The sequence below is a fragment of the Drosophila navojoa genome, chromosome 2, assembly GCF_054131105.1.
Source record: "Drosophila navojoa isolate 15081-1374.11 chromosome 2, UAZ_NAV_1.0, whole genome shotgun sequence".
Lineage (NCBI taxonomy): Eukaryota > Metazoa > Arthropoda > Insecta > Diptera > Drosophilidae > Drosophila > Drosophila navojoa.
In genome coordinates, this window is record NC_142890.1 from 16,080,050 (window position 1) to 16,103,857 (window position 23,808).

General features: G+C 40.0%; 1 protein-coding gene, 1 long non-coding RNA gene and 1 other non-coding gene across 3 annotated transcripts in view; 1 reads left to right on the forward strand and 2 right to left on the reverse strand.

The window, feature by feature from the left end:
* Positions 1-7,958: 7,958 nt before the first annotated feature.
* Positions 7,959-23,808, reverse strand: part of LOC149092187 (uncharacterized) — a 78,119-nt gene continuing 62,269 nt past the window's right edge. Inside the window, exon 2 of the long non-coding RNA XR_016196796.1 lies at positions 7,959-8,023. This is a non-coding gene — a long non-coding RNA (uncharacterized LOC149092187). The remainder of the gene's footprint in view (positions 8,024-23,808) is intronic.
* On the reverse strand, positions 10,866-11,667 carry LOC108652038 (uncharacterized). The gene is made up of 2 exons (XM_018102052.3): positions 11,469-11,667; positions 10,866-11,400 (listed from the first exon to the last, which is right to left on the reverse strand). Exons 1-2 carry the CDS (start codon positions 11,512-11,514, stop codon positions 11,003-11,005), a joined length of 444 nt encoding a protein of 147 aa, XP_017957541.1. The 5' UTR covers positions 11,515-11,667; the 3' UTR covers positions 10,866-11,002.
* Positions 22,814-22,912, forward strand: TRNAL-UAA (transfer RNA leucine (anticodon UAA)). Its single transcript is given in 2 exon segments — positions 22,814-22,851; positions 22,868-22,912. It is a non-coding gene; the product is annotated as a tRNA-Leu (tRNA).

Sequence of the window (23,808 nt, forward strand, 5' to 3'; positions counted from 1 at the left end):
GTAAATCCATTTGTAATGTCTGCAATTAAAGTGCAGCTTAAATTCTATGCCAGCTGAAATTTATATTGCAATTTATTTATGCCTGCTGCAGACATTAATTTTGGTCGGGGCCACGCCCATACGAGAGCCGGCGGCGGCAACGTATACGGCTGGAAGCAACATTTATTTGCAGCCATCGACACCTGTACGCCATTTATTATGAAGGTCGGCCCGGTCCGATTGTGCAATAGACGAGCAATTTTTAATGAACCATCAAAAAGGCAATTGGAGGCAGCGCCAACGTTGCGTATGAGCGATTTTCCAACTCGAACCGTCGCCGTACCCATCTGCTGCCCCACAAAAGAAGAGCAAAAAGGAAAAGAAAAAATATATAAATAAACAGCTTCTGCTGCTCAGCCGGGCAAATATTTGGGGCATGCTGAATATTTGGCACTTGGCGCGCCAAATGAATCGGCATTTCTGCAAAATGAGTTGGAACTTTGCCTGTCTGCTCACCTTTTCTTCTTTCTTCTCATCTTCTGCTCGCACACGCCCTCTCTCTACCTCTCTCTCTCTCTCTCACTCTCACTCTCTTTTATTCTCCTTCGGCAGGCGACATATTTTCCTTGTTGCGCGACATATTTCCTGTTTTATTTTTCATTTTTGTTTTTCACATAAACATTTTTTCCATTTTGTTTGCCGATGCCTTGCGCCTCTCGACATGTGTTCGACATTCGCCCAGGCGACGGAAATATTTGCGGATGGGCTGCAGGCGCTGCTCTACTCGCCGGGGGCTGCAATTGATTGATACCCGTAAACAGGTAGAGTATTTAAAGCCCGTATGTAGGTATAGGTAGAGAGCTTAACAAAGAAGTGAGACTAAACTTTTTAAGTATATGTGAAGGAATCCATATAAATGGTTTAATATGAATTTATTTTAATTCCAGTTCTTATAATTCCATAAGCTAATAAGGTTGGTCTCTACTTGAATCTCTACTTTAGTCTCGGACAGATACAAAAACAAGTTGCTTTATTTACTCGTGCAATAGTGGAACTATCGTTATCTGAGTATATATCGTGTCGGTATAAATTCATATACAAGTAATAAATCTTGTTTTCTTTACTCACAGATATGTCATGCAAATGTTATAGAGCTGTTGCTCTTGTCCTTTTCTCAATATCCTTTACGAGTCGCAATATTTCAAATTTCACTACATGCTGCTCTGCGTATTCAATATAAAATGGAAACTATAATAGTGGCTGTTAGGGGTCATTGCAAGCATGCCCTTTGCCCGCCCGCCTTGTGTCGTTATGGCATTTCATTACATAAATGTATATACATACATACATACATATGTACATATATTCATAGATTTATTGTAAAAGTTTTCTGATTACTCTTTGTGGCATTGGGCGCGAGCATATTTAAAATGCCGCAGCATCCCACTGCTGATTGACTTGGTTATAGTAGCACAGCTGCCGCCGCACCCCCCTTCAAAAAGTGGAAAATAAAGAAATAAAACAAATAGAAAAACCGAAAAGTTTGCAACTGGCGAGCGGAAAAGCGCACAAAGGCGACAGAACTATTTACGGGGCGCGAGTCGCATAGTTGCCAACTGAAAAGCAATTAAAAACTAATTACTGTAGCCTACACACACACACACACACACACACACGTAGACATAAGCAAAGGTGGGCGAAAATGCGCAAAGCATTTAATAAAAATTTAAAACTTAATTCTGTAAATACCTGATGTGGACAACAGGGAAGCCAGCAGCCAGGCGGGTGGAGGAGCGGGGGATGATGACAACGCGGATAATTAGAGCAAGAGCAGAAACAAAGACCCACGAAGACTTGAGAGAAGAAGAAGAAGAGATAAAGAGTGTGTCTGGGAGAGAGAGAGAGAGAGAGAGCAGCGTGCGATGAGGAGTGCGAAGCGTAGGCAGGTGTTCCCTTGACTTTGTTCTAGTGTTGCGTAGCCAACGTCGCGTATGAGCAATTAGTAGTTAATTGTGAAGTTACCCGAGGCGGTGCCAGGAAATGGAACTTGCCACGCTGCAGCACTTGTGACATTGACGACGATGCCGCACGGATGAAAATGCCAATGGAGCAAAAGAGAAAGACGGATAGAGAGACAGAGAGAGTGTGAGAGAGAGGGCGATAGAGACGGGGATCTGCAGCCAGCGGATGCCAGAGCCGTGTAATTAAGTAGCAATTTTTGCTACTGCAGCTGAATTTTTAGTAGCTGGCGACACGTGAATGAGTGTCTGTGTGTGTGTGTGTGTGTAGGTGTTCGGGTGTGAGTGCAAATGTGTGCGCATTTGATAAATTATCGCAACTAATTAGCGTATCAATTGCTCTACAACAACGGCACACACAGCTGCGCTCGCAGGTAAACAAAAGGGCTGGAGGTGACTTGATGAATTATATAGATTAGTTGAATAAATATTTAGAGAATGGAAAATCTGTTTATAAACCGCTGCCGAGGGACGACATGTTAAGCAGCCAGGCAAGGTATACAAAGCCTCGGACTGATTTAATTACCGATAAATTATGGAGATTAGTTGAAAACTATGTTAATAGCTCGGCGATAAGTTGCCCAATTCATGGCATAGCTGGAACAGGAAAGTTTTAATAGCGTGTCTACCTGTCAGCTCATCTGAGAAGTGCATAGAAAGGCAGCAGTTTAATGAGAAGTGCCGAGTAAGGCGCACATGACGTGATAAGAAACAGATGCAGGAATCTAATTAACAGCTACTACAAAGTAACAGGATTCGAGGGAGCGAAGGCCAAATGTCAATTAAATTGGGTATCCAATAGATCAGTGACTGTAAAGAGCTTAAGTAGCACTTAAACAATGCTCAAACTAATTGAAAGCGAGCGCCAAGCGCAAAAGCTGAGAAGCCAAAGCAGCAGCAAAGCAGTCTGAAATCAACAATATCACGAGAAAGTGGAGACAAATAAGCAACGAAGACGATTAAAAGACCAACTAACCGAAAAATGAACAATGCCAAATAAAAATAAAAATCAAATACGCAAAATGGAAAAACAAATGGCGAATCTTTGGCCGGCAGCCGAGGGAATCGGGAACCCCCTTAAGCCACTTATGTAAGTAAAAGATGAAGCGACCAGCTAAACAAAGAACAACAAAGGGGCCAGCACTAGACAGACTCTCGCACACATACACACACTCATCCACTAAGAAGAAGAAGAAGAAGAAGACGATGAGGGACAATGTTGGAGTGGAAGACGAAAAATCAACGAAAGAAGCGTTGACAAAAATCAAACAATGAAAATGCTGTTCAATGAAAAAAAAAAAAAAAGAAGAGGAGGAAAAAGGCGCAGATAAGCAAACGAATTGCGAGTGGCCAAATGGCAAAAACAAAGCAAAAATGGAAAGTGTGAGACGCAATAAAAATAAAAACAATACAAAAAAAAAAAAGCAATGAAGAAAAAGAATGGAAAAGAAAATGTGCGAGCTAATATAATGGACACAGGGGCACAGGAAACAAACACAAGAACACGTAAAAAACTGCAAAAGGAGCTGCTTTGAGCAGGGCCAAAGGCAAAGGCAGAGGGAAAATCAAGTGCGAACACTTGACTCGATGGCCACTCAATGCGACAAACTTTGCAGTCGCGTGAGAGTGAGCGAAATGGGAAAGAGTGCAGTGCTCAAAGAGAGCGCCAGACTGAGTGTCTGAGAGGAAAACTCACTCACAGCATCCCTTTCATTGAGCTGAAAACTGAAAAGCTCAAATGTAAGCTTTCTGCTGCTCAGAGCGCTAAGGACTGTTACGGAGAGAACATGTCAAGCGAAACTGGGAGGTAGAGAGTGAGAGTGAGAGAGAGAGAGAGAGAGAGAGAAAACGAAGCTTAAAGAGAGTTTACGATTCTCTCTTCAACTGCGCTCTTAGCTGTTGCCATATCATATGATTGGTTTGTTTAATTAAACACATAATTGCTCTTGATTTTTCGCCAATTTACTAAAAATTTAACTTTATAGGGCACTACCTGGCTTTGGGTACATTGAATATGTAATACATTAGGATCAGAATATATGGCTCTAGAAGAGAGTTTTTTAATTTAAGCAATACTGAATTTAATTAGAATTTCATTTGATTTATTAGTTTCTGCACTGAAAATTAGGGTACCATGAGCTTCTCTTATATAATGTGATATATTTAAAGATATAAATTAACACTTTTTATTTTTTGAATAAACTTACAAAATGATTCCATTCATCTTAGTTGTGTTGGAATGATCCCTCAATGAGTGATTTATAAGTTTAAGATAGAAGATACAATTTGATTGAATTTAGTAGTAATAATAATATCTTCAAGTTGTATATATGTATATCCGTACATTTCTTAATTTAACTAAATACCTCTATCAAATTCTTACTCCTTGCAATTATTCATTGTAAAAGTATTTTATTTTCGTCAAATCAGAGTCTAACTCTTTTATCTTATCATATCTCAGTTTGTCGAGTTTCTCTGTTGCTTTTAAATTTTCCCTTTGTCAATAAACTTAAATGCTTAAAAAAATACTAAATTTACGTAAGAGGAAAAATTCAACAGTTTAATTAAACATTTTTATTTTTCCATTGCATACTTTTGTGGGCAAAACTGATTAGCCGATTTGCCAGCGGCTAACAGTACAATTTTCACTGAGCTGAGCTGAGCAGACCAGCCCAGACCGAGCTCAGCTAGCAACAGCTTCTGCCATGGCCACTGCTCCGGCAGGTTATCCAGTCGAGGCCTCGGTCAAGTGTGAGTAATTGCGGACAGTTAGACAACTGGAAACCTGAGCTGGGGCATGAGGCTGCCACATGTCCATGAAATTTCCATGAGCACCGTTGTCCATTGCTCGGGCCAGATGCTAAAGCAGTGCTCTGAAAATAGCAGTCATAAGAGTTTTTCATTTTTGTTGTTTCTTCAGTTGTTGTTGTTGCTGTTGTTGCAATGTCATGTTGTAACGTGGAACGAGGGGGCAGCAGGAATCGCCACTGGCGTTGGCTGAGGTCAGCTACAGTTGACTAAACATTTTCATTTTGGTTAAGTGTGTGCGTGTGCGTGTGCGTTTGTGTGAGTGAGCGAGCGAACGCCTGAGTGTGCGTGCGGCCAGAAGTCAATGAGTTTTGCCACATGGCGTATACTTGATATTAGCTGAGCACATTGCGTGCTCAGCCTTAGACGACGCGTCGTCGTTTGCCCAATGATTTCATTAGCCAGGCACAGCAATCGATAAACTTATCGAACATGCCACGCCCTCGCACATAATTAGCCATCGACCAGCCATAAGGCGAGCATTACAATCTAAATGAAAACAGATATTTGCATTTTAATTAATGCCACAGGCCGTATCAGAGCTCAAGCAGCTGCTTGCTGAGCTCAGAGAGCGAGAGAAATGCTAGCGCATATATAATAATGCACCAACATACATACATATATTGTTATGTGCTGCCATAATTGAGTATCGAGCGTGATTTTAATATATCACTGGAGCTCTGAATAGATTATTATAATTGCTAGTTGCAGATGCACGAGGAATATCTAATATAATTTGAAGAATTTATTTTACTTAAAGAATTATGAATTTTGTGCTTATCGATTTTTGAACACCCTGTATATCCGGCATTAGCAAGTCCACTCGCGAGCCGGGTATGTGTAACAGCAGATAAAGTAAGCAAGTCAAATGAACAAGCGAGAGGCAGAGGGAGGGAGGTCGGCAGGGAGCAGAGGCCATACGGCTGATGGGAGAGCAATACTTCAGCGAGTCGACAACTAATGAAAAACAAACATAGCTTATTTTTAGGCGGTCTACAGCGAAGCACAGCTGCGTGAGTGTATGTGTGACCGCTCGAGTGTGCTTGTATGTGTGCGCCTGATAAGCTGCTGACAACGAAACTTGTGTGATTGAATGTGAGACGAGAGCGCAAGAAGACAGAGAGAGAGGATGTTAGATAGAGGGAGAGCATACATGCAACAGCTGCAAAGTTCAAAGAACACGAGACAAAATTAAAACGGATTAAACGAGGGACAAGCGAGAGCAACACAAAAGAGTTAGGGAAAAGGCAGCGAGCTGCGAATCGAAGCTAAGTGAACGAAGTAACGCCAGAGGGTCGTGAGGGCAGCGTTCTATCGTAAAAAATTGAGCAATAGATAAAAGAAAATAATAAAAAACCATTTATAGCACACTTATGACTGTTGATTGCTACTTGAACAAGTTTATATATATGTATATATGTATGTGTATGTGTGTATCAATCGTGTGCCACTCTAATCGGCTTTCCAACAAATTGAAACTAAACTTACCTTAGTGGCCCAAGCTCCTTTCAGTATCAATAAAACAATAGCAACAATTGCTAGCCCAAGATTTATTTACTTAAACAGAATGGCGTAAAGAACTTGGCAAGATAAAAGTGCAAATAAATTAGTTCGTTTTCATTTAATTATTTAATTTCTGCTATGCTGCATGTGATTCCATTGTTTGGCTTTCCCCAGAGATTTATCACAACTTTAAGAGCAATTTCATTAAAAGCTCGGGATTTGTTCACTGTATTGTAAAGTAAAGCCTTTCAAAGTACAGTGGTCGCTCGACAAATGAAATATACATATATAGGTAAAAGAAGTAATAATATATATACGAAATATTTACAAATTATGCTACTTTAATATATTTTGAACAGGGGTATATCTAATTAATAATTTTTATTATATTTGTAAATATATATGAAATATATTAAAGCATATATTTACTATTTACTTTGCTACTATATATAAATATATATTAATATAAATGTATATACACATTTTTCTCTGTTTACTTACATAAACTCGAATTCCAAATCATTATTATCATTTGTTATATGTTATACACATATATATATATATATATGTATGTAGGTTATATATTCCAATAATTGTGTTATACCTAAATGAAGCCAGTTATATCGAATTGCTTCGAGCTTCTGTGATGCTGCTCAGTGAAAGTCGTAATTAGTTTTTGTTACTTTTCCATAGTAGTCGTTCTTTCTCTTTCTCTCTCTCTCTCTCTCTCTCTCACTCTCTCTGTCTCGCTCATTCGTTGTGCCTCTCTGTGCAGTGTCCAAATCAAGTCTATAAATAATTTGAGGACAGTTTTACGAGTATTGAGCGTCTGTTGATAAAGTGTTGGCCTCTGGGCTTACTCCGACCAACTCCTGCTCCAGCTCGTGCTCCTGCTCCTGCTCCAGCTCCAGCTCAGTTCGAACTTGGCACAATAGTCGTAATGTCATTGGCTTCTGCTTGGCTGTCTGACCACACCCGCAGCTGTTGGCTGACCTATAAAAAGTACAACTTTGATACAGGTTATTAAGTAAATGTAACTGGCACACACACACACACACGTACACACACATGCACACAGACGAGTGCACACATAAACAATACTTTATTTACACTGTAATGGCATATAAAATGGCTGCCATTTGCTATGTGTGAGTGTATTTGTGCGCTCATATGTATGTATGTGTGTCCAGTTGTTTAATTTCTTCGCTTTTATTTTGCCACATTTTTGTGTGCTGCATCTCTGAGGGGGTGTGGCTGTCGCCCTGACCTGGCTGCTTATTTATTTTCGTAATAACAATAAATAACATTTTTCTCTCTCTATGTGTGTGTGTGTGTGTGTGTGTGTGTATGCTGGGCTCATTTGCTAAGTTGTTTTATGCGCCTGTCGCTTGTTTTGTGGCTTTTTGACATTATTTGGATTAAGCAAATAAATCTTGCTCATGGCCAAACTTTTTTAATAATTTTCTTAAGCCATCAGAAAACATGAAAATAGCAACAAAAATATCATCGAATACGATTCACCTTAGCTCTGCCATCCATTCCGTACTCCAATCTACAAGTTTAATTGAAAATCAGCAAAGACATTTATCCAGCAAACAAAGTACGCACAGCTATGAAAACAATCTAAATAAACTGTTGAAAAATAGACAATTTACAAGTTTGTGTTGTTTTTTTTTTTTTTTTTTTTTTTTTTTTTTTTTTTTTTTTTGAGAGTTCTCAAAACGGTCTGCATCAGTTGAGTTGCATGCAAATTTTGGCTATACAAAGATATAATGTTTGCTAAATTTAATAAGAAACTTTTCCTTTGGAAATTTTATAAAATCGAATGAGTAATGTTTAGAGTAGAAAAAGAAATCATATATGAGTTGCTGCAATTTAATTAGTCATTTAATTAGTCATAAAAGAGACATGTTTTTATCCTCAAATTAAATAATAGATATTATTTATTTATTTATTAAATAAAATCACTAGTCTTAAGCAAAATGAATTAATAATTATCTTAACTACAGAGTAGCTTTTACTCTAGCATACCCCATAGCAGTTCGATTTGTCTTTTACACAATTTATTTTGCAATGAAATTGAAGACGCTTGCTGTAAAAATTACATGTTTTGCATGGGAAAAATTAAGAGAGGCAAAATTTGTATGCATGCAGGTGAAGTATGTGTGCTATAAAATAATAGATACACAGACACACAAACACACACCCACACACAACTCGATACACATGTTTTCAAAGTGTTGACTGTGCAAAAGAGAATCAAATATATAAATAAACAAATACATATATGTATACACAGACATAACATATAAGTACTTCTGTATATACTACATACACATATATTACTCTACTGACCTAGCTCGAGCCTGACTTAGCCTGGCATAGCTGGAAATTGGAAAGAGTATTCATAGCTCAGCCATGGCAATGCTTGCCGGAGAATGTGTTGGAGCTCGCGTTAAGAGTTGCTGCTAATGGACATCAAAATTAACACTCGCTGACTTAATTATGTGCATAAATAGGCACTGCAAAGGCCGCTGCTAATTGAGTGAGTTTTTCAGACCTGTCTCTCCCCCCCTCTCTCTCTCTCTCTCTCTCTCTCACACACACACGCGTGCATATTTCAATTAGACGTGGCTAATAAAACATAAGAGATGCGCCACCCTGTCCGTCTGTCTGTCTGTCCATCAGCCCGACTGCCGGGCCGCAGGCATTTGAAATACACACGCCAAGCCGCAGCAAGGCGCATTACCATTAGCATTAGGAGCAACTGGCAGTTGCTCTTTTTGAAATTATGTGGGGCGGGCGCGTGGCTACAAAATAATACCGCAACGAGAGACCAAACACATTTGGGCTTAACAAAGTCCAAAAGAGTAGGATAGATGACGAGAAGAGTGAAAGAGAGAGCGAGAGAGGTGACTGCGCCATATTGTAACACATATATTTTATTTTATATTTTTTGGAATTGTCTTGGTATTTTGTATGAATAAAAAGGCAACTAGGGAGCTTATTCCTATGAATGCCATACATTTCTGCTTTCAATGCATATGTGCATGTGTGAGTGTATGCGTGTGTGTGTGTGAATACACACGCATTAAGAGCACTTTGGCTTTGGCTTAATTAAAACTTTAGGCGTGCAGAAAATGCGCGCAAAGCAGTTGGAAAATTAACGAAATTGCTGAGGGGGTGATATGGGAGATAGGCGTGGCTGCCGCTGCTTCTGCCACTCATTGAAATTACAGCAGTGCCACTATTTTCCAATTGCCGGCTATGATTCAGCTAGCTGCAGCTGCACAGGTATGCCAGGTCGGCATGCAGTCAACAGTCATGAAATTTCGCAATTCGCACTAACTAAGCCTAATGCACGCCATTTAATGATAGCCAGTCGCCGTGCCCCGCCAATGGGCCAATGCCTGCTTCTGCTCCTGGCGAATGCGACAAACGTATAGAGTGACAAGAGCGCCGCCTGATAGCTAATCATTTCACTGTCTGCTGGCTTTGCGCTGCGCGTGCTTAGGTTACTCCCCAATTAGGAGAAAAATAGCTAATTAGAAGCAGAAAAAAAAGAGCTGATAGATAGCAGTCTTTTAACTGCAATACTACGCTCTATCCTACGTCTATTTGTATTCCATTTTTAGCTACTTAATGAAATGGGTCTATTCGTTAAAAACATATATGAAAGTAGCCGTCAGCTCGTGTCTATAGTAATTAGTGTGACATATTCATGGGCAGATCAGAGAGGTTAAACAGAGCTAAACTTTATTTTATGAATTATTTAAACAATTTAAACTAACGGTGATGGCACATGAAATTGATGTGGAAGTACATATATATGTATGTATATAAATTCTTATTTAATAATGTATAGATACTCTTAGCCCCACAAGCTGATAAGGAGTTGTAGCTGTAAATGGAGTGCGCTAATTTGCGGCTCTCCTTAGAAATGTTCATACATCCGGCTTTGCTGAGAGTAAATATGTTGCTGTAGCATAATTAGAATTAGTATATTCGACTATTTCAGAAGCTGCAGCTGTGTGTGCTGCGACAATTTGTGTTGCACTACAATAATACATACATGTATACATTAATCAAATTTGATTGATATACAAATAAGCATATTTGCTATCAAATGCGTTTCCTCGAAGAACCTTGCGAAAGTCTTGTTAAACTAAGTACACAAATAAACTAAAAATACCTTGAATATAACTTGCCTTACTCATTTTCCCTATCTCTCTCTCTCTCTCTCTCTCTCTCTCTCTCTGTCTGTTTCTCTCAACTCAAGTCTTTTATGGGCTCCTCTTTATTGTTGTTGGTGCTCTCAACTTTATATCAAACTTCATCTAAAAGTTGCCTCAAGACTCAAGTGCAGTTGCTCATGGGCTAGTTTACAATATTCTTGGTTTTTGTTCAAATTATAGTGAAACCTTAGAAAGCATTCTCTAGACATATCATATCGTACTCACATAAAAAATAAATTAATAAATGCAGAAAAACAACATTTAAATAATAATTCAAATCTGTCTCATATACAGAAAAATTATCTAAACAGTGACAAGCAAATTTATTTTTTAGCTTTTTTACGGCTAAATATTGGCTGTATTTATTACTAAACGTACAACGGCTTTTCAATTCATAACAAAATAAATGCAATAAAAAATATAATAAGAGTTTTCAGCTAGTGTCGCCTGCATTTTCCGCTAATTGTCAGGCCAGAGATTGGCCGGGTTCAGGTTCATTGCAATCGCCGGCAACGTCAACTGTTGCCGCTCCAACTGGTAGGGACGTAGAAGGCTCGAAGCTGATGTCAAATCAGGCGAGAGATTTGGCGCACGCTTGCTGGCGCATTGGTAGACATAATTGGCCAGGCTCACAGCTTGAACTGATGCTGCTGTGGCTTTGCCTGTGGCTGTGGCATTGGGCGTGGCAAGGCCTGCAGCTGCTGCCCCATCGCCGTCAGTGGCTGACCGCAGCAGAGCTGCTGGCCCAGCACAGCTGCCTGTGTCCGCCGGCCAGCCCGTGGCGCGCCACATGTGGCGTGCGGCACCATTCTCCATGGGCAGCGACTGCCTGAGGCAATACCCATTTATTTGCATCACTGTGGACAACAAATTGAGCTGATTTCCACGCCAACAACACCGCCAGCACCACCCTCGCACCACTTACCCGCACTGTGGCTCAGCAGCCAAATGCTCAGCCAAAGCAGCTTCATCGTGAGTCGAATTTCCGTACACAGTTTGCTTCCTCTCCAAATGTGGGACTCACTTTTCGAGTTGTTGCTGCTTGATTAGCTCGACGACTGACTGACTCTGTTCCCCTTCCATAGAACAAACTCGAGCACTTTTCCTTGGCAAGTTTCTCAAGGCTTTCTCTTTGCCTGCTTTCGTATTTGTTGATTCGCGTTTGTTGTCCCTTTCGAAACTAAATCCATTTAAATTGACGCATTGACAATTGTTTTACCAATTTTATTGCGCTTGCTTTTTGCTGCTGCTTGAAGTAGAAACAGCTGTTGTTGTTGTTGTTGTTGTTGTTGTTTTTCAAGTGGCACAAGTTTTTCCAATTCAGTTTCTTTGTTGATTTTACGCTGCTATATATTGGGTATATTTGAGCACTTGGGCTTTGCGCTTCTTTTAAGGAATTCGAGACTTGAAGTGGAAGAGAAAATTGTCAACTTAAAGTTATTATAATGACATATACTTATAGGAAAATTGTAAATGTATAAATCTATTAAAACAGGAAAAATCGAAAATAATTTACTATTTGCTTACTTCTATTATGAACTATTTAGTATGTGCTTTATAAGCAAGTGTATTTAGTTTTCCTCACTATTCTCACTATACTCAATTCTTGTCTTTTCTTTCTTTTCTCGAGTTGTCTTTTCGTGCTGGTGGATTGTTTTTGTTTCTCAAGCATTTTGACAACTGTTCGCTCTGTGTTGCTGCTGCATTTGGCTTAAAGTTCGTCTTGTGTTTACCCTCAGTTGATTTTCAGCTCGCTTATCTTTTTTGCGTGCTTGCAGTTTGCTATTTGGCTGCATTTGCTGCTTTGCATAGCCAGCTAGTTTATCAAAACATTTTCAAGTTGAAGTGCGGCTGCAAAAACAATGCGCCCAGGGCTTCGATTTTCTCAAGTGCACCAAAGAGAGGGCTGGACTGGGTGAAAAGGGTCGTTGGGTGCTGGGAAAACAACTCAATGCATGGCACTTAAGCAGCTCAAACAACAACAACAACAACAATAACAATGTAACACTTGGCTGGCATTTGGTTGTAAGGTGCAGAAACTTTCCTGACAGCAGAATGCAATTTGTGTCTGCGTCAAAGTTTATGCAACGTTTACTTACCACCGTCTGCTGTTGCCACCAATCATAGACATATATATGTGTGTATGTGTGTGTGTCTGGGACTATTTGCACAATCAGTCAATAGCCAGCAAAACTAAATTAGACTAGGCACTCTGCCAAAGCGGCTTAAGAAGCGCTTGAGCATATTTGAATTATGCCTCCATCCAAGCGCTACTCATGACCCAGGCCAAACACCACTCTTGTCACACAGCAACGTTAGCCGATCTAATTATGCAGCAGCAGCAAATGCAACAGCTTCAGCAAATATAATACTGGTATGCCCATGAATAACAAGGAGGGAGAGAGAGAGAGTGAGAGAGATATTGAGTTGAGAGACTTTTGTTAGCTTATAGAGCTGTGTTTTGACATAGTTTTCCTAGAGAGTAGACTCTATAGATATACATACATACATATATAGTAGTAGAGTAGAAGTTAAAAGTTTTTAGCCTACCCTCGCTCTATATGTATAGCTCGTCGTCGGGCTGACTTATCGAGCAGGCAGCTCGTGCCGGCACGGAAACAACGCTGGCAAACGCTTGGCACGTGCGTTTCATATGATAAATGTTGTCAGTGTTGCTGTAGTTGTTGTTATTGTTGTTGGTGTGCTTGTTGTCACAGTTCCTATTGCTGCTGTTGCAGTTGTTGTTGTTGTCGTTGTCGCCTCTGCCACAGTCGCGCTTCTGATTATGCAGCGCAGTCTCTGCCCGCTTCAAAGCCAGTTATGCTGCGTGTGCCAGAAAGAAAAAAAAAAAAAAGAAGAGAAGAGAAAAACTGCCAGTGACTGCCTCTGTATTCGTCCAGGTGCATCTTTTTATTGCACTCGCGCTCAGAAATATACCACAAAATGAGCTAGACGTGAACGGAAGAGAGATTGCAGCAGCAGGAGTAAAGGTGAGGGGGAGGGGGAGGCGGATAGGGAGATAGAATGAACTGTTTCTCGCAGTGTAGCTGCTCCGTCTCTGCGCTCTCTCTCTCTCTCTCTCGCTCTGTCAGTTGTACAACTCGGCTTAGTTTGTATGCGGCGTCAGGTTTCGTTGTGTGTTCAATTTACGCTGACATGCGCTAACTAACTGTGTGTGTGTGTGTGTGTGTGTGTGTGTGTGCAGCAAGTTGTCATTGTAACTTGCAACTTAAATGCGCACGTGACGCTGCCTGAGCTGCTTTATTGCCTGCACTGGCGAAAATTAACTAGGTGGCGTCACTTTCTTCCTTCTTGCCATTTCGAGCTGTCAGCCAACGTTTGCTGTGCCACATTCTTGGGCTGACAAACACACATTGAGCTGTTGTTTCAAATAACACTTGCAGCTGGCCGCAATCTGATAAGTGGCACTGTTCCGAATCGCGGCAACATCACGAATGCATAACGTTGTTTAGACTTTAGTCTATAGTGCTTAACGCAAGCAATGAGCATTTTCCCTTTCTTCTTCTCACTGACAGCAATCCCAAGCAAACAATGATCGATTGCAGATTTTTTTCCTTCTTTATCTTTCCCACTCTATCTCTCTCTCTCTCTCTCTATCACTGCCAGCTATCACATTATGCATTCGCTGATTTATTTACTTATAGATAAAATGAATTGATTTCTATGCAAGTCTGCATTATTACGCATACGCCTCATTGGTCGGCGCTGCAATCAGCTAAACGCCTTCCCCAGACAGCAATCACGCTGAAGGCTTTGCAGTTAGCTCTCAAGGACACACGCGCAATCGCATGGCAAAGTCCCCCAGCAGCAATACCTCAATTCCAGCCAGCTTCAAATTGAAATTCAACAAACAACTACAAAAGGAGTGAAGCCAAAATACAAAAATGCAGCGACAAATGTTCAACAACAACAACAACAACAATGGCGAAAACTTTGTCAACACTGGAATTATAATCAGAAAAGTGCGCGCACACAGAAATTGAAAGTCAACACGACGCCGAGGGAGGCGAGACGAGACGCTGAGATATTGAAATCAAATCACGGCATCGTCAAATGCATTTAAAGCTATTTGCATTGCATTCCATCTCCCGTGCTGCAGCTCCTCATGTTTGGTTCCCCCACCCGTACCACCTCCTTCTCCCTCTCCCTCTCTCTATCGCACTCTTTTCTTCTCGTTCAGTAGTTGTGTCGCTGTCGTCGCTTGTGCCTCGCTGCACGTTGCATGCGTCTTGGCATGTGTCTCTTAATTTCTCATACCCCTTCCAATTCCCTCTGCTCTCAATCATTCTCCCTTTCAGAGTCTCCCAGTCAGTCGGCGCTGTCATTGCTGCTGTTTGCGTGTCTGGATGGGAAAATTGATTTTTATCGCCTCGGGAAATGCGTTTTACTGACGCGCTTTGCTTTTCAGCATTCAGTTTTTCGATTTTTGCTGTCATAAAAATGTCCCAACTATTTGAAGCTACTTGAGTTTTGGCTTTGCACTTTGGAATAGCATAAAGAAACTAAGAACTGTCCGAAACACACTTCTTGCATTAACCGAGCTCATTGATTGCCATACAGAAATCCTCAAATTTGGGATAAGAAAACTCTGTTTAAAACTTTATTTGTGATATGTCATTTCTGTAAGATTTTCAGGCACGTTCTGAAAAAAAAAAAAAATCCATAAGTTTTCAATTAACACTTTTTTCAAATGAAATTATTTTGAGATTTTTTTTTTAGATTTTTTTCATACATTCTATTCTTACATTTTTATAGTAAAAAAACACATTTCAACATAATTTTTAAGCTTATAAATGAATAGCATTTTAAACAAACATTTCATTTACACTATTTGTGTATCCTTAGAGCTCGCAATTATTTAGCAATTTGCATAGTTATCGAGCCGCAATTTGAATGAATCCTTCGGCAATATTAAGTTCAATTTGCCAGGCGAGTTCTTTAATTTAAATGTATGTATGTGTATTTGTTGTAGTTTTTGCTCGCTCATTGGCGACAATCTGTTAACAATTCATGAGAACTTTGTGCATTTGTTGGCTTTTATGACATTGCGAATTAATAAAGCGCGTATCCTGTTCGACATAGCAGTAAACGCGCTTGCTCATAAATAAACAACATCAATATTTATACTTCACACATTTTGCCATTTAATAAACAGAATGCAGCAAATGAAAAATAACACAATTAAATAAAAAACAAAACAAAAGAAATACATGCAAAAACAATAAATAAAAACAGAATTTTTCCAATAATTTTCTGCAGCTGGTTGACAGCCACAAATTAATAATAAATATTTTGCATGCGTATTTCAATTGTTGCACTCAATTGTTGTTTATGGGCAATTAAAGAAAAATAAACACAACAAATAAATAAATAAGTAACACAAGTGAGTGCCCAAACGGAGAATGCTCGAACCAAAGATACCCTGTTTTACTAGCTAAAAGTAAGTATAAAGTCAAGTGACTAAAAATATTTTCATTATCTATGCTGAAATTTAAAAACTAATTTGTTTTTTCTATATATTTCTTTTTCACTCAGATCAGCTGATGAAGATTATCTCAATCCCAGCCAGCCCACTCATATATCGAAAAACCAAACGCATCGCTGGCTTTTAGCCCTCGTTCATTATCAACACATTAACTATTAACAATAATAATACAATTATGTGCTGCAAATGCATTTTAAATTGCTATGCACTTGTGTGCATAATACTTGCAGTTGCATTTCAAATATTGCGTATACGCCGCGTGCGCTTAATTAATACCAGATGTATATGGAAAATTGCATTTTTAAACATATAGCGCTAAGCAAATATTCAGCGTAAATGCGATTTCCAAATTATTATGCATGCGACATGTGTTGGGCCTCGAACCCTCTTCATTATGATCGAATTTTGTTTGTTATTTTGGTAGATATTTTTGTAATAATGTTTTTTTCACTCTTCAGTTTGGCACATTCGCTATAGTTAATTAAAAACTTTATGTTGCTCATAGAACAGCCAAAATGGTGTCTGAAAAAAGTGCCTTAAGCCCTAAAGGGGCACCACTGCAAACCCTTTTAATTGAACATTTTTAATTTATGCATAATAAAAACTGATTTACCGCTCGCTACACAGGAAAACAAAAATTGAGGAAAAAAATGAAGGAAAAGGTGCAACTTTTAACTTTGATGCTTTTTATTACCGACCCAAAAAAATGATGAACCATAAAAGCGCACAAGGTGCTCGGGTGTGTATGTGTGTGTGTGCAAGAGACAAGAGAAACAGCGAGAGCTAGGGCAAAGTTTTGGCACAACTTTTGGATTTCAGTGCCGAGCGCCCGGTCTATTTTATAGTATTTAAGTGCCCATGAATTTGCCAGCCAGGCGAAAAGCCAGCAAACGAGCAGCTCCAATTGAACCTCTGGCCAGGGGGCATCGCACAGGCTGCTGCCAGAAATATGTGCACGTGCTTCAAGAGGCTCAGTTGTTGTTGCTGCACTGGCTGCGGTGGTGTTGGCGATGGTGCTGCTGGTGCTAGCGATGCTGGTTGATGTGGTCAGTTTTTCCTCTCCTTTTCTTTTTTTATGCTTTGGGCTTTCAATTGGTTGGTTTTGGTTACCACCTGCAAGCTAGCACCGAAATTGAGGTTCAATTTCAGTTCATACTCCAAGACAAACACACACACACACACACATACATGTCCAGCGAGCATGTATTACAAATTGTTTTAGTTGTAATATCCTATCTATAATAGATATATATAAACTTTTAATTGATTCAAGTGCGTGCGAAAGCTGAAACTTTTAGATTCGATTTCATATTTGTTAGCAGGAGAGGAGCGCTGCAGTGGAAGCAGATTCAGATTCAGAAATTGGTAAGGGTTGCAAAATAAATAATTGATATTTGCAAAATCAATTGCTTCTAAAAAAATAAATAAAATAGATGCCTCTGAATGAATATATATGTATATATTAAAGATTTATTTCTTTAATTTACTTTCAATGTTAAAAAATATTAAAAATATTATTCATTTTGTCTTCAATTAATATTTATATATAAATATCTTCACAACATTGAAATAATATAAATAGCAGCTATATAATTAGCCTTAAATTCGTAGAGTGCAAATGCTGCATTCATTCATAATAGAAGCAACAAACACAGCAAGCATTAAGGGCTTTTGGAGCTGAGCTGGGAGCTGGAAACTGGGAGCTGGGTCCTGGGGCTGGGCAGCCATTTTGCATAGCACAGGCAAGCTGACAAGTGTTGTGAAATGACGAAGATGCATGGCTGGCAACAGTGAGGGAGGCTGCAGATGGAGAGGACGCATGTTGCAGTGACAACAGCCCAACAGAAGCTGCAGCTAGGAGACAGCCACAGCCACACACAGCTCATCCTTAATGCTGGCTGTTGTTGTCTACTCGAGTCCTTGCATCCTGGACAGCTGCAGCTGCAGCTTGTTTGGGATTTTCACATGCGCTTGTTACACTGCGCACGACGTTGATGTGACATGCAACACATTAGCCAAATGAAATTTTTTTTCTGCTGCTCTGCTTCTTCTGTTGCTGCTCAACTCCTTTGGCGCCCTGCCAATCGCTGGGACTGGAGCTGTCAGCTCTGGCAAACAGCTGCTCTAATTTTTATCAATTTAATAGACTTTTTATGATCCTGGCCATTATCTCACCTGTTTTAATTATATTTGTTTTGTCTGCCACCGAAAATGTGTTGACTGCTGCTTGGCGTCCCGAACAAACATTCAACTTTAATTGCAGTCATAAATATTTTCAATACCCTACCTGGGCTGTCGAGTATATGGATGAAAATGACGATCCTAAAACTTGTGAAATAAGAGAGCAAATATTATATATGTTTTTTATTAAAAATGAATTTTATACTTAAATAAATAAATACTTTACGATTACCAAGGAAATATACAAAGTTTTACTTTGATATCATTTTATGTTCTATTTCCAATGTTTTCCCTTTTTTGTTCGTATTGCTTAGCATATTTATATGTGTATTTATTGTAGGGTATTACTTCTTCTATAGGCTTCATTTTAATTGATTTTTTCCTGTGCAGTTTCAGTTCTCAGCCACGTGACGACGGCTGCCTGTGAGCTTAGCTAAGCCACCTAAGGCGCTCTGCTGCGAATTAATTTCGCTTCTGAATGGCTTTTGTAATTAAAATGCGGACAGCGCGTAAGGGCAAAGGTATCAGGTGAGAGAGGTGGCAGGCTTGCGGGTGCTACGAATATGTCTTATCATTTTTGCAGATTTAGACGCAATTTGCGTTACACGAGCTTCAATTGACAAAGTGTTACGCGGACTAACTGACAAACTGACTGATGAACTGCAACTGTCGGATAGATAGAAGAAGAGGCGAGGGCGGTAACATTTTTCAGGCTTTGCTTTGCCAGTTTCAGACTTCAAAACAATTTAAAACCTTCGCTCTGGATTCTGTTGCCTGGTTGCCTGCTGCCTCCTGCCTCCTGCCTGTTGCCCGTTGCCCGTTGCCTGTTGCCTGGCTAGCTGGCTGGCTGGCTGCTGTCAATTGCTGTCGCCCCAAGCCGACTCTCTCTGGAGTGGCTCGAGCATTTTGGTTTTGTATTATGCAATACGGAAATACTGTCACTGGAAATGTCCTTACCTGCCTAACGTAGTCGCTGCCGTTACCGTTGCCGTTGCTGTTGCCGTTGCTCCATAAATCAACTCAAGTGCCTACGCCCCAGCTGATTTATTTTTGCCCTGCCAAGTCGCTCGCTCCTGCGATGGGTAGGGGCCGATGAAAAGTGGGCGTGGGCGTGAATGCGAGGCCCTGGCATTTGCCTAAAATATTTAACCGGCACTTGTGCACAACAATTCCAGTTGCCATTCGTTCTGCTGTCTCCAGCTCCCTCGCTTCCTCTGGCTATGCCTGCTTTTTATTTCCTCTCTTGCTCACTTTCTCTCTCTCTTTGGTTTTTTTTTTTTTTTTGTATTTTTATTAAATTCTCAAGTGGCATTCGCGCGAATTTCCACAGTGCGCTGCCCTTTTCCCATTTGTTTTCTTTGCTATTTTCCAGCCAAAAAGTTTCTTTGTCAATTTCCCGTATAATGCACAATAATAATACGAGAAAGTTAAAGAAGCAATTCGAGTTGAACTTGAATTTAGATGGGGAGCCAGCAAACACAGCAGCTACAACAATTTGTGGCAAGTGATTACCTTAGGCATTTTGCGGCTCGCAAATTGCGCCGAGCTCAAGGGTATACCGCAGCCTCTTAGCCAGCCATTGTTCCTCTGCCTGCCCTTGTTGTTCCTGTTGTTCCTGTTGTTCCCGTTTGCTGTAGTTAAGCGTCAGGCGCGCAGAGCGGATCAGCAGCAGCATCAGCATCAGCATCAACATCAGCATCAGCATTTCCCACAGGCCAACAGCAAATTTTAATTTTTAATTTCGTTGCGCATAATAAAAATACCGTTACAGATACACACGTAGCATGAGAGGCGCCGCAGCACGTGTTTTGTGTCCTGCAAATAGCCGAGTGGCGGCAGCAGGAGCAGCAGCAGGAGGAGTAAGAGTAACAGGAGGAGGCACTAACGCCCTTTGGACACTTAACAGACATTTGCATGTAAATTTCATTGCAGCTAATAGCTTATTCAGGGCTAAAGCCTTCAAATCAAATAATGACATCAACCAACAAAAATGAGTTACAGCTAATGGAAAGCGCTTTCTATTGATCTGTTAAAAGCGCTAGAATGCTGATACAACAATATACATTATACTTTCCAAATTTGTTTATAGTAATTCAAGAGATTAGCTGAACTAAAATCTAAAATTTGCATCTTACTGTGTAGTGCTTCAAGTACATAATTAAATTGCCCCGAAAAGTATGCTACATTTTAATATAATATTTTGCAAATAAAAAATACTATAATGGTATTTTTACTTTGCCAGTTTTGCATCTCATTATCGTATCTCCATCATTTTATTCTGGCTTATTTACTGAAAAACCTAGTTTGCATAATAATACATTTTATATTGAAATTGTTGTATACGCGCTTCTTAAAATATTTTCAGCTAACAATTATATCGAATATCCTTAGTTTATGTTGACGCGTAATTATTTTCGATGAAAACCAAATAACAAGGGCCAAAAGTACGAAAACAACAATAATTAGCCAAAAAGTTTGCACAACAGCACGTAAAATTCAATTTCATGGGCAACAGAACAGGCGCACCAGGCAGGCTGTTACAGCAGAGGCTGTAATTAAACGCGAAATTGGGTGTATATTTGAGCGAGTGTGCGTGCATGTATCCATGTGTGTGTGTCTGTGTACAAAAATTACAAGGCAGGTGAGCTAATTACAAAAATTTGTTGTGTGAGACAGCTGTTTGGCTGCGCCTTTCGGTTGCACAAATACACAGCTGAATGCGAAACGGCATACATAGGGTCACATACACATACACACACACATAAGCAGAGACACATAAACAACCAGCGAATGCCACATAATGCATGCAGCTAATGAGATTTTGATAGAAACTGGCGAGCGGGTAAGAGCAACAACAACTAAAAAGACAAATAAGACAGCTCTTCTCGAGAGTGATCGACGATGAGATCCCCTAAGCCCTTCGCAGAACTGATATTACAATCATTCGAATGCACACGCACATACACAAACTTAGTTGTTGAAGATTTACTCTTGCAGTTGGACATTCGTAAAGCGCCCGAATAAGATAATCAAATAGAGATGTAAGTGGGTGAATTTGAGAATGGTATACAAAATACAAGTAAAGTCAAAAATGTATAAAATATGGAGATGAGGGCGAAGCATTCACACAAACAAACAGACAGAAGCACAGCGCTAAATCGAATCAGTTTATCACCTCGATAAATAATTTATGACTTTTGCCACGCCTTCTTCTGTTTGCTACATACATTTAAAGGGAACCATTATTCCCTGATTTCACATTTTCAATGGATTCATGGTATAAAAAATTGTTGACAGCTGGCTGATTAAACGTGGATTTTTTTTGCGACGTATCAAATCAGCCAAGGACAACAGAGTGAGAGAGACAGAGAGAGAGAGAGAGAAAGAGAATGAGAGATGAATCGTGTGCAAGTGTCTGTCGGTTGACAAAGAGCATAATTTATGAAGCAGCAACAAAGTGTCGCTTTCAAATTGCATGCAAATGAATGCCAAAAGAGAGCGTGATATGTGCACTTAAATAAATTGAAGCCTGAACCAGGAATTGCATAAATAATATATTTACAGTTATACATGTATGCTTGTGTAATGCAATGCAAATGTGTTTCAATAGTTTTCCAGTTAATTAGACCTGTTGCATAGACAAGGTCTTGAAGAGATTGTAGATTTCCTCTTGTGGCTTTCAGCGAATCTCAAGTTGGTGCTTCAATGTCAGGCTGCTGTCACCTGCAGCTGGCAGTAATAACAGTAAAGAATCTTAAGTTAATGCAGAGTCTGAGTAAATCAAGTCCTACTTTTTCATATTACTCTGTAAAATATTTGCAAGCACTTTGGCAAAATACTTGGCAGATAATTCCCGCTCTCCGCTTGATGGAGCTGGTGCAACTGCAGCTGACTGACACCATTTGGTGGTGCGGCAACTGTTGTTGGCATTGTTGTTCTTGTTGCATGCACTGCGCCCGCTTAGCGTTTACATCTTGGCTTAAAGTCTCGGTTGTTGCAGCACCTGCGGCAGCTGCTGAAATAAATCTGAGGCGGAAAACTTTGCCAAGCGTCTGCAGTCGCTGGCATGTGGCAGGCGGCGTGAGGCTTGCGGGATGAGGGATGAGGGCATGCGTCTGGCGACTGGCCCAAGTGTTATTTACCTTTTCTCTTTGTTACTTTGACTACGCCCAAGCCAGAGCCAGAGTCAGTGCCTTGGGACATGCACCATGAAAAGTTCACTTCAAGTTAACTTTTCTCTCTCTCTCTCTCTTGATCTCCCTCCCCTCTGCTGACTCGCTATTACAATGGGGATTCTCAGCGAGCAGTTGCTCGATGTTTGTTCTGCATAATTAAACGATTGTCTGGAATATCGTGTTGCAACTTTGACAGCGCCTCAGCGAGGTCCCAGACGCAGACACAACTGTCAACTGACAAAGTGATGAACACGGCCTGAATCATGCAGAGGTGTAAGCAGATTCGCATAATGTTGTGCTAAGCAGTTGGCGCTTGAACTGATTTGATTTGAACAGAGGAAATAGTTTACACAAAAATCGAAGCTATAATAACTACATCAGGCTACTTTCTGACCCCACTGCCAACTTGTCAGGATGACCGAGCGGTCTAAGGTGCCAGACTTAAGCGAAGCTTGCTAAGCATTCTGGTCCTCTCTGAGGGCGTGGGTTCGAATCCCACTTCTGACAAACTGCTTTTTTGTATTTTTTAATATAATATAAATAAAAATATATATCAGATAATATTTAAAGATGTTGTTTATTACCTCTAAAATATATATATAAATATTTGAGCATTTTAGAAAAGACTTATTCTAAATAAAAACCAAGACACACTACAATTATTACCCTTGGCGAATAAATAATATAAATATTAAATTAATTTATATACCCACGTTTTATTAAGTCTATAATAAAGTATTATATATTATATTTTATCTACAAATTCAAGAATTTCAAGATTTATTAAATGTAATAATCAATTCTCTATTTGTATATATTAGTTCAGCTATTTTTGGGAAATATCTTTTCTATCTCATATTGAAGGAAACCAGGAAATCCAAGCGAGCAATCTAGAAATTATCTGCATTGCTTTTAATTCAATTTAGCCAAATTAGAGACGCATCCCCTGCTCCAGTCGCACATTTAATCAGGCTAATAGCTCTCAATGGGCACACAGCACTACTATCATTAACAATATCAACCACAACACAACAGCAGGACCAAGTGCTATAATTAATCTAGCTGTGTAATAACCGTCATTAAGCTAAACAAACGGAATTCGGACATTTCCCAGTTGCTGTTGTGCATAAATTTCAATTTGACGAGCCGAGAAGAGGCAGACCTTACAACACCACACCTGATTTGCCCTGCTTTTGCCACCGCCCGCGCCCCCCAACCTGACCGTGTGCTGCCTCAGCGTGTATTGCCAATTAAATGACTGCCCTTTAGCGAAGTGTGCTGCAGCGGCCCGGGGAATTGTATTTTGTAAATATCATAGCCGTGGCAAATGTTTAATGATACGAAATTAATGCGCAAACATCAACGACAATGTGGCCGAGCGGGGGCGTGTATGCCGCAGTTCA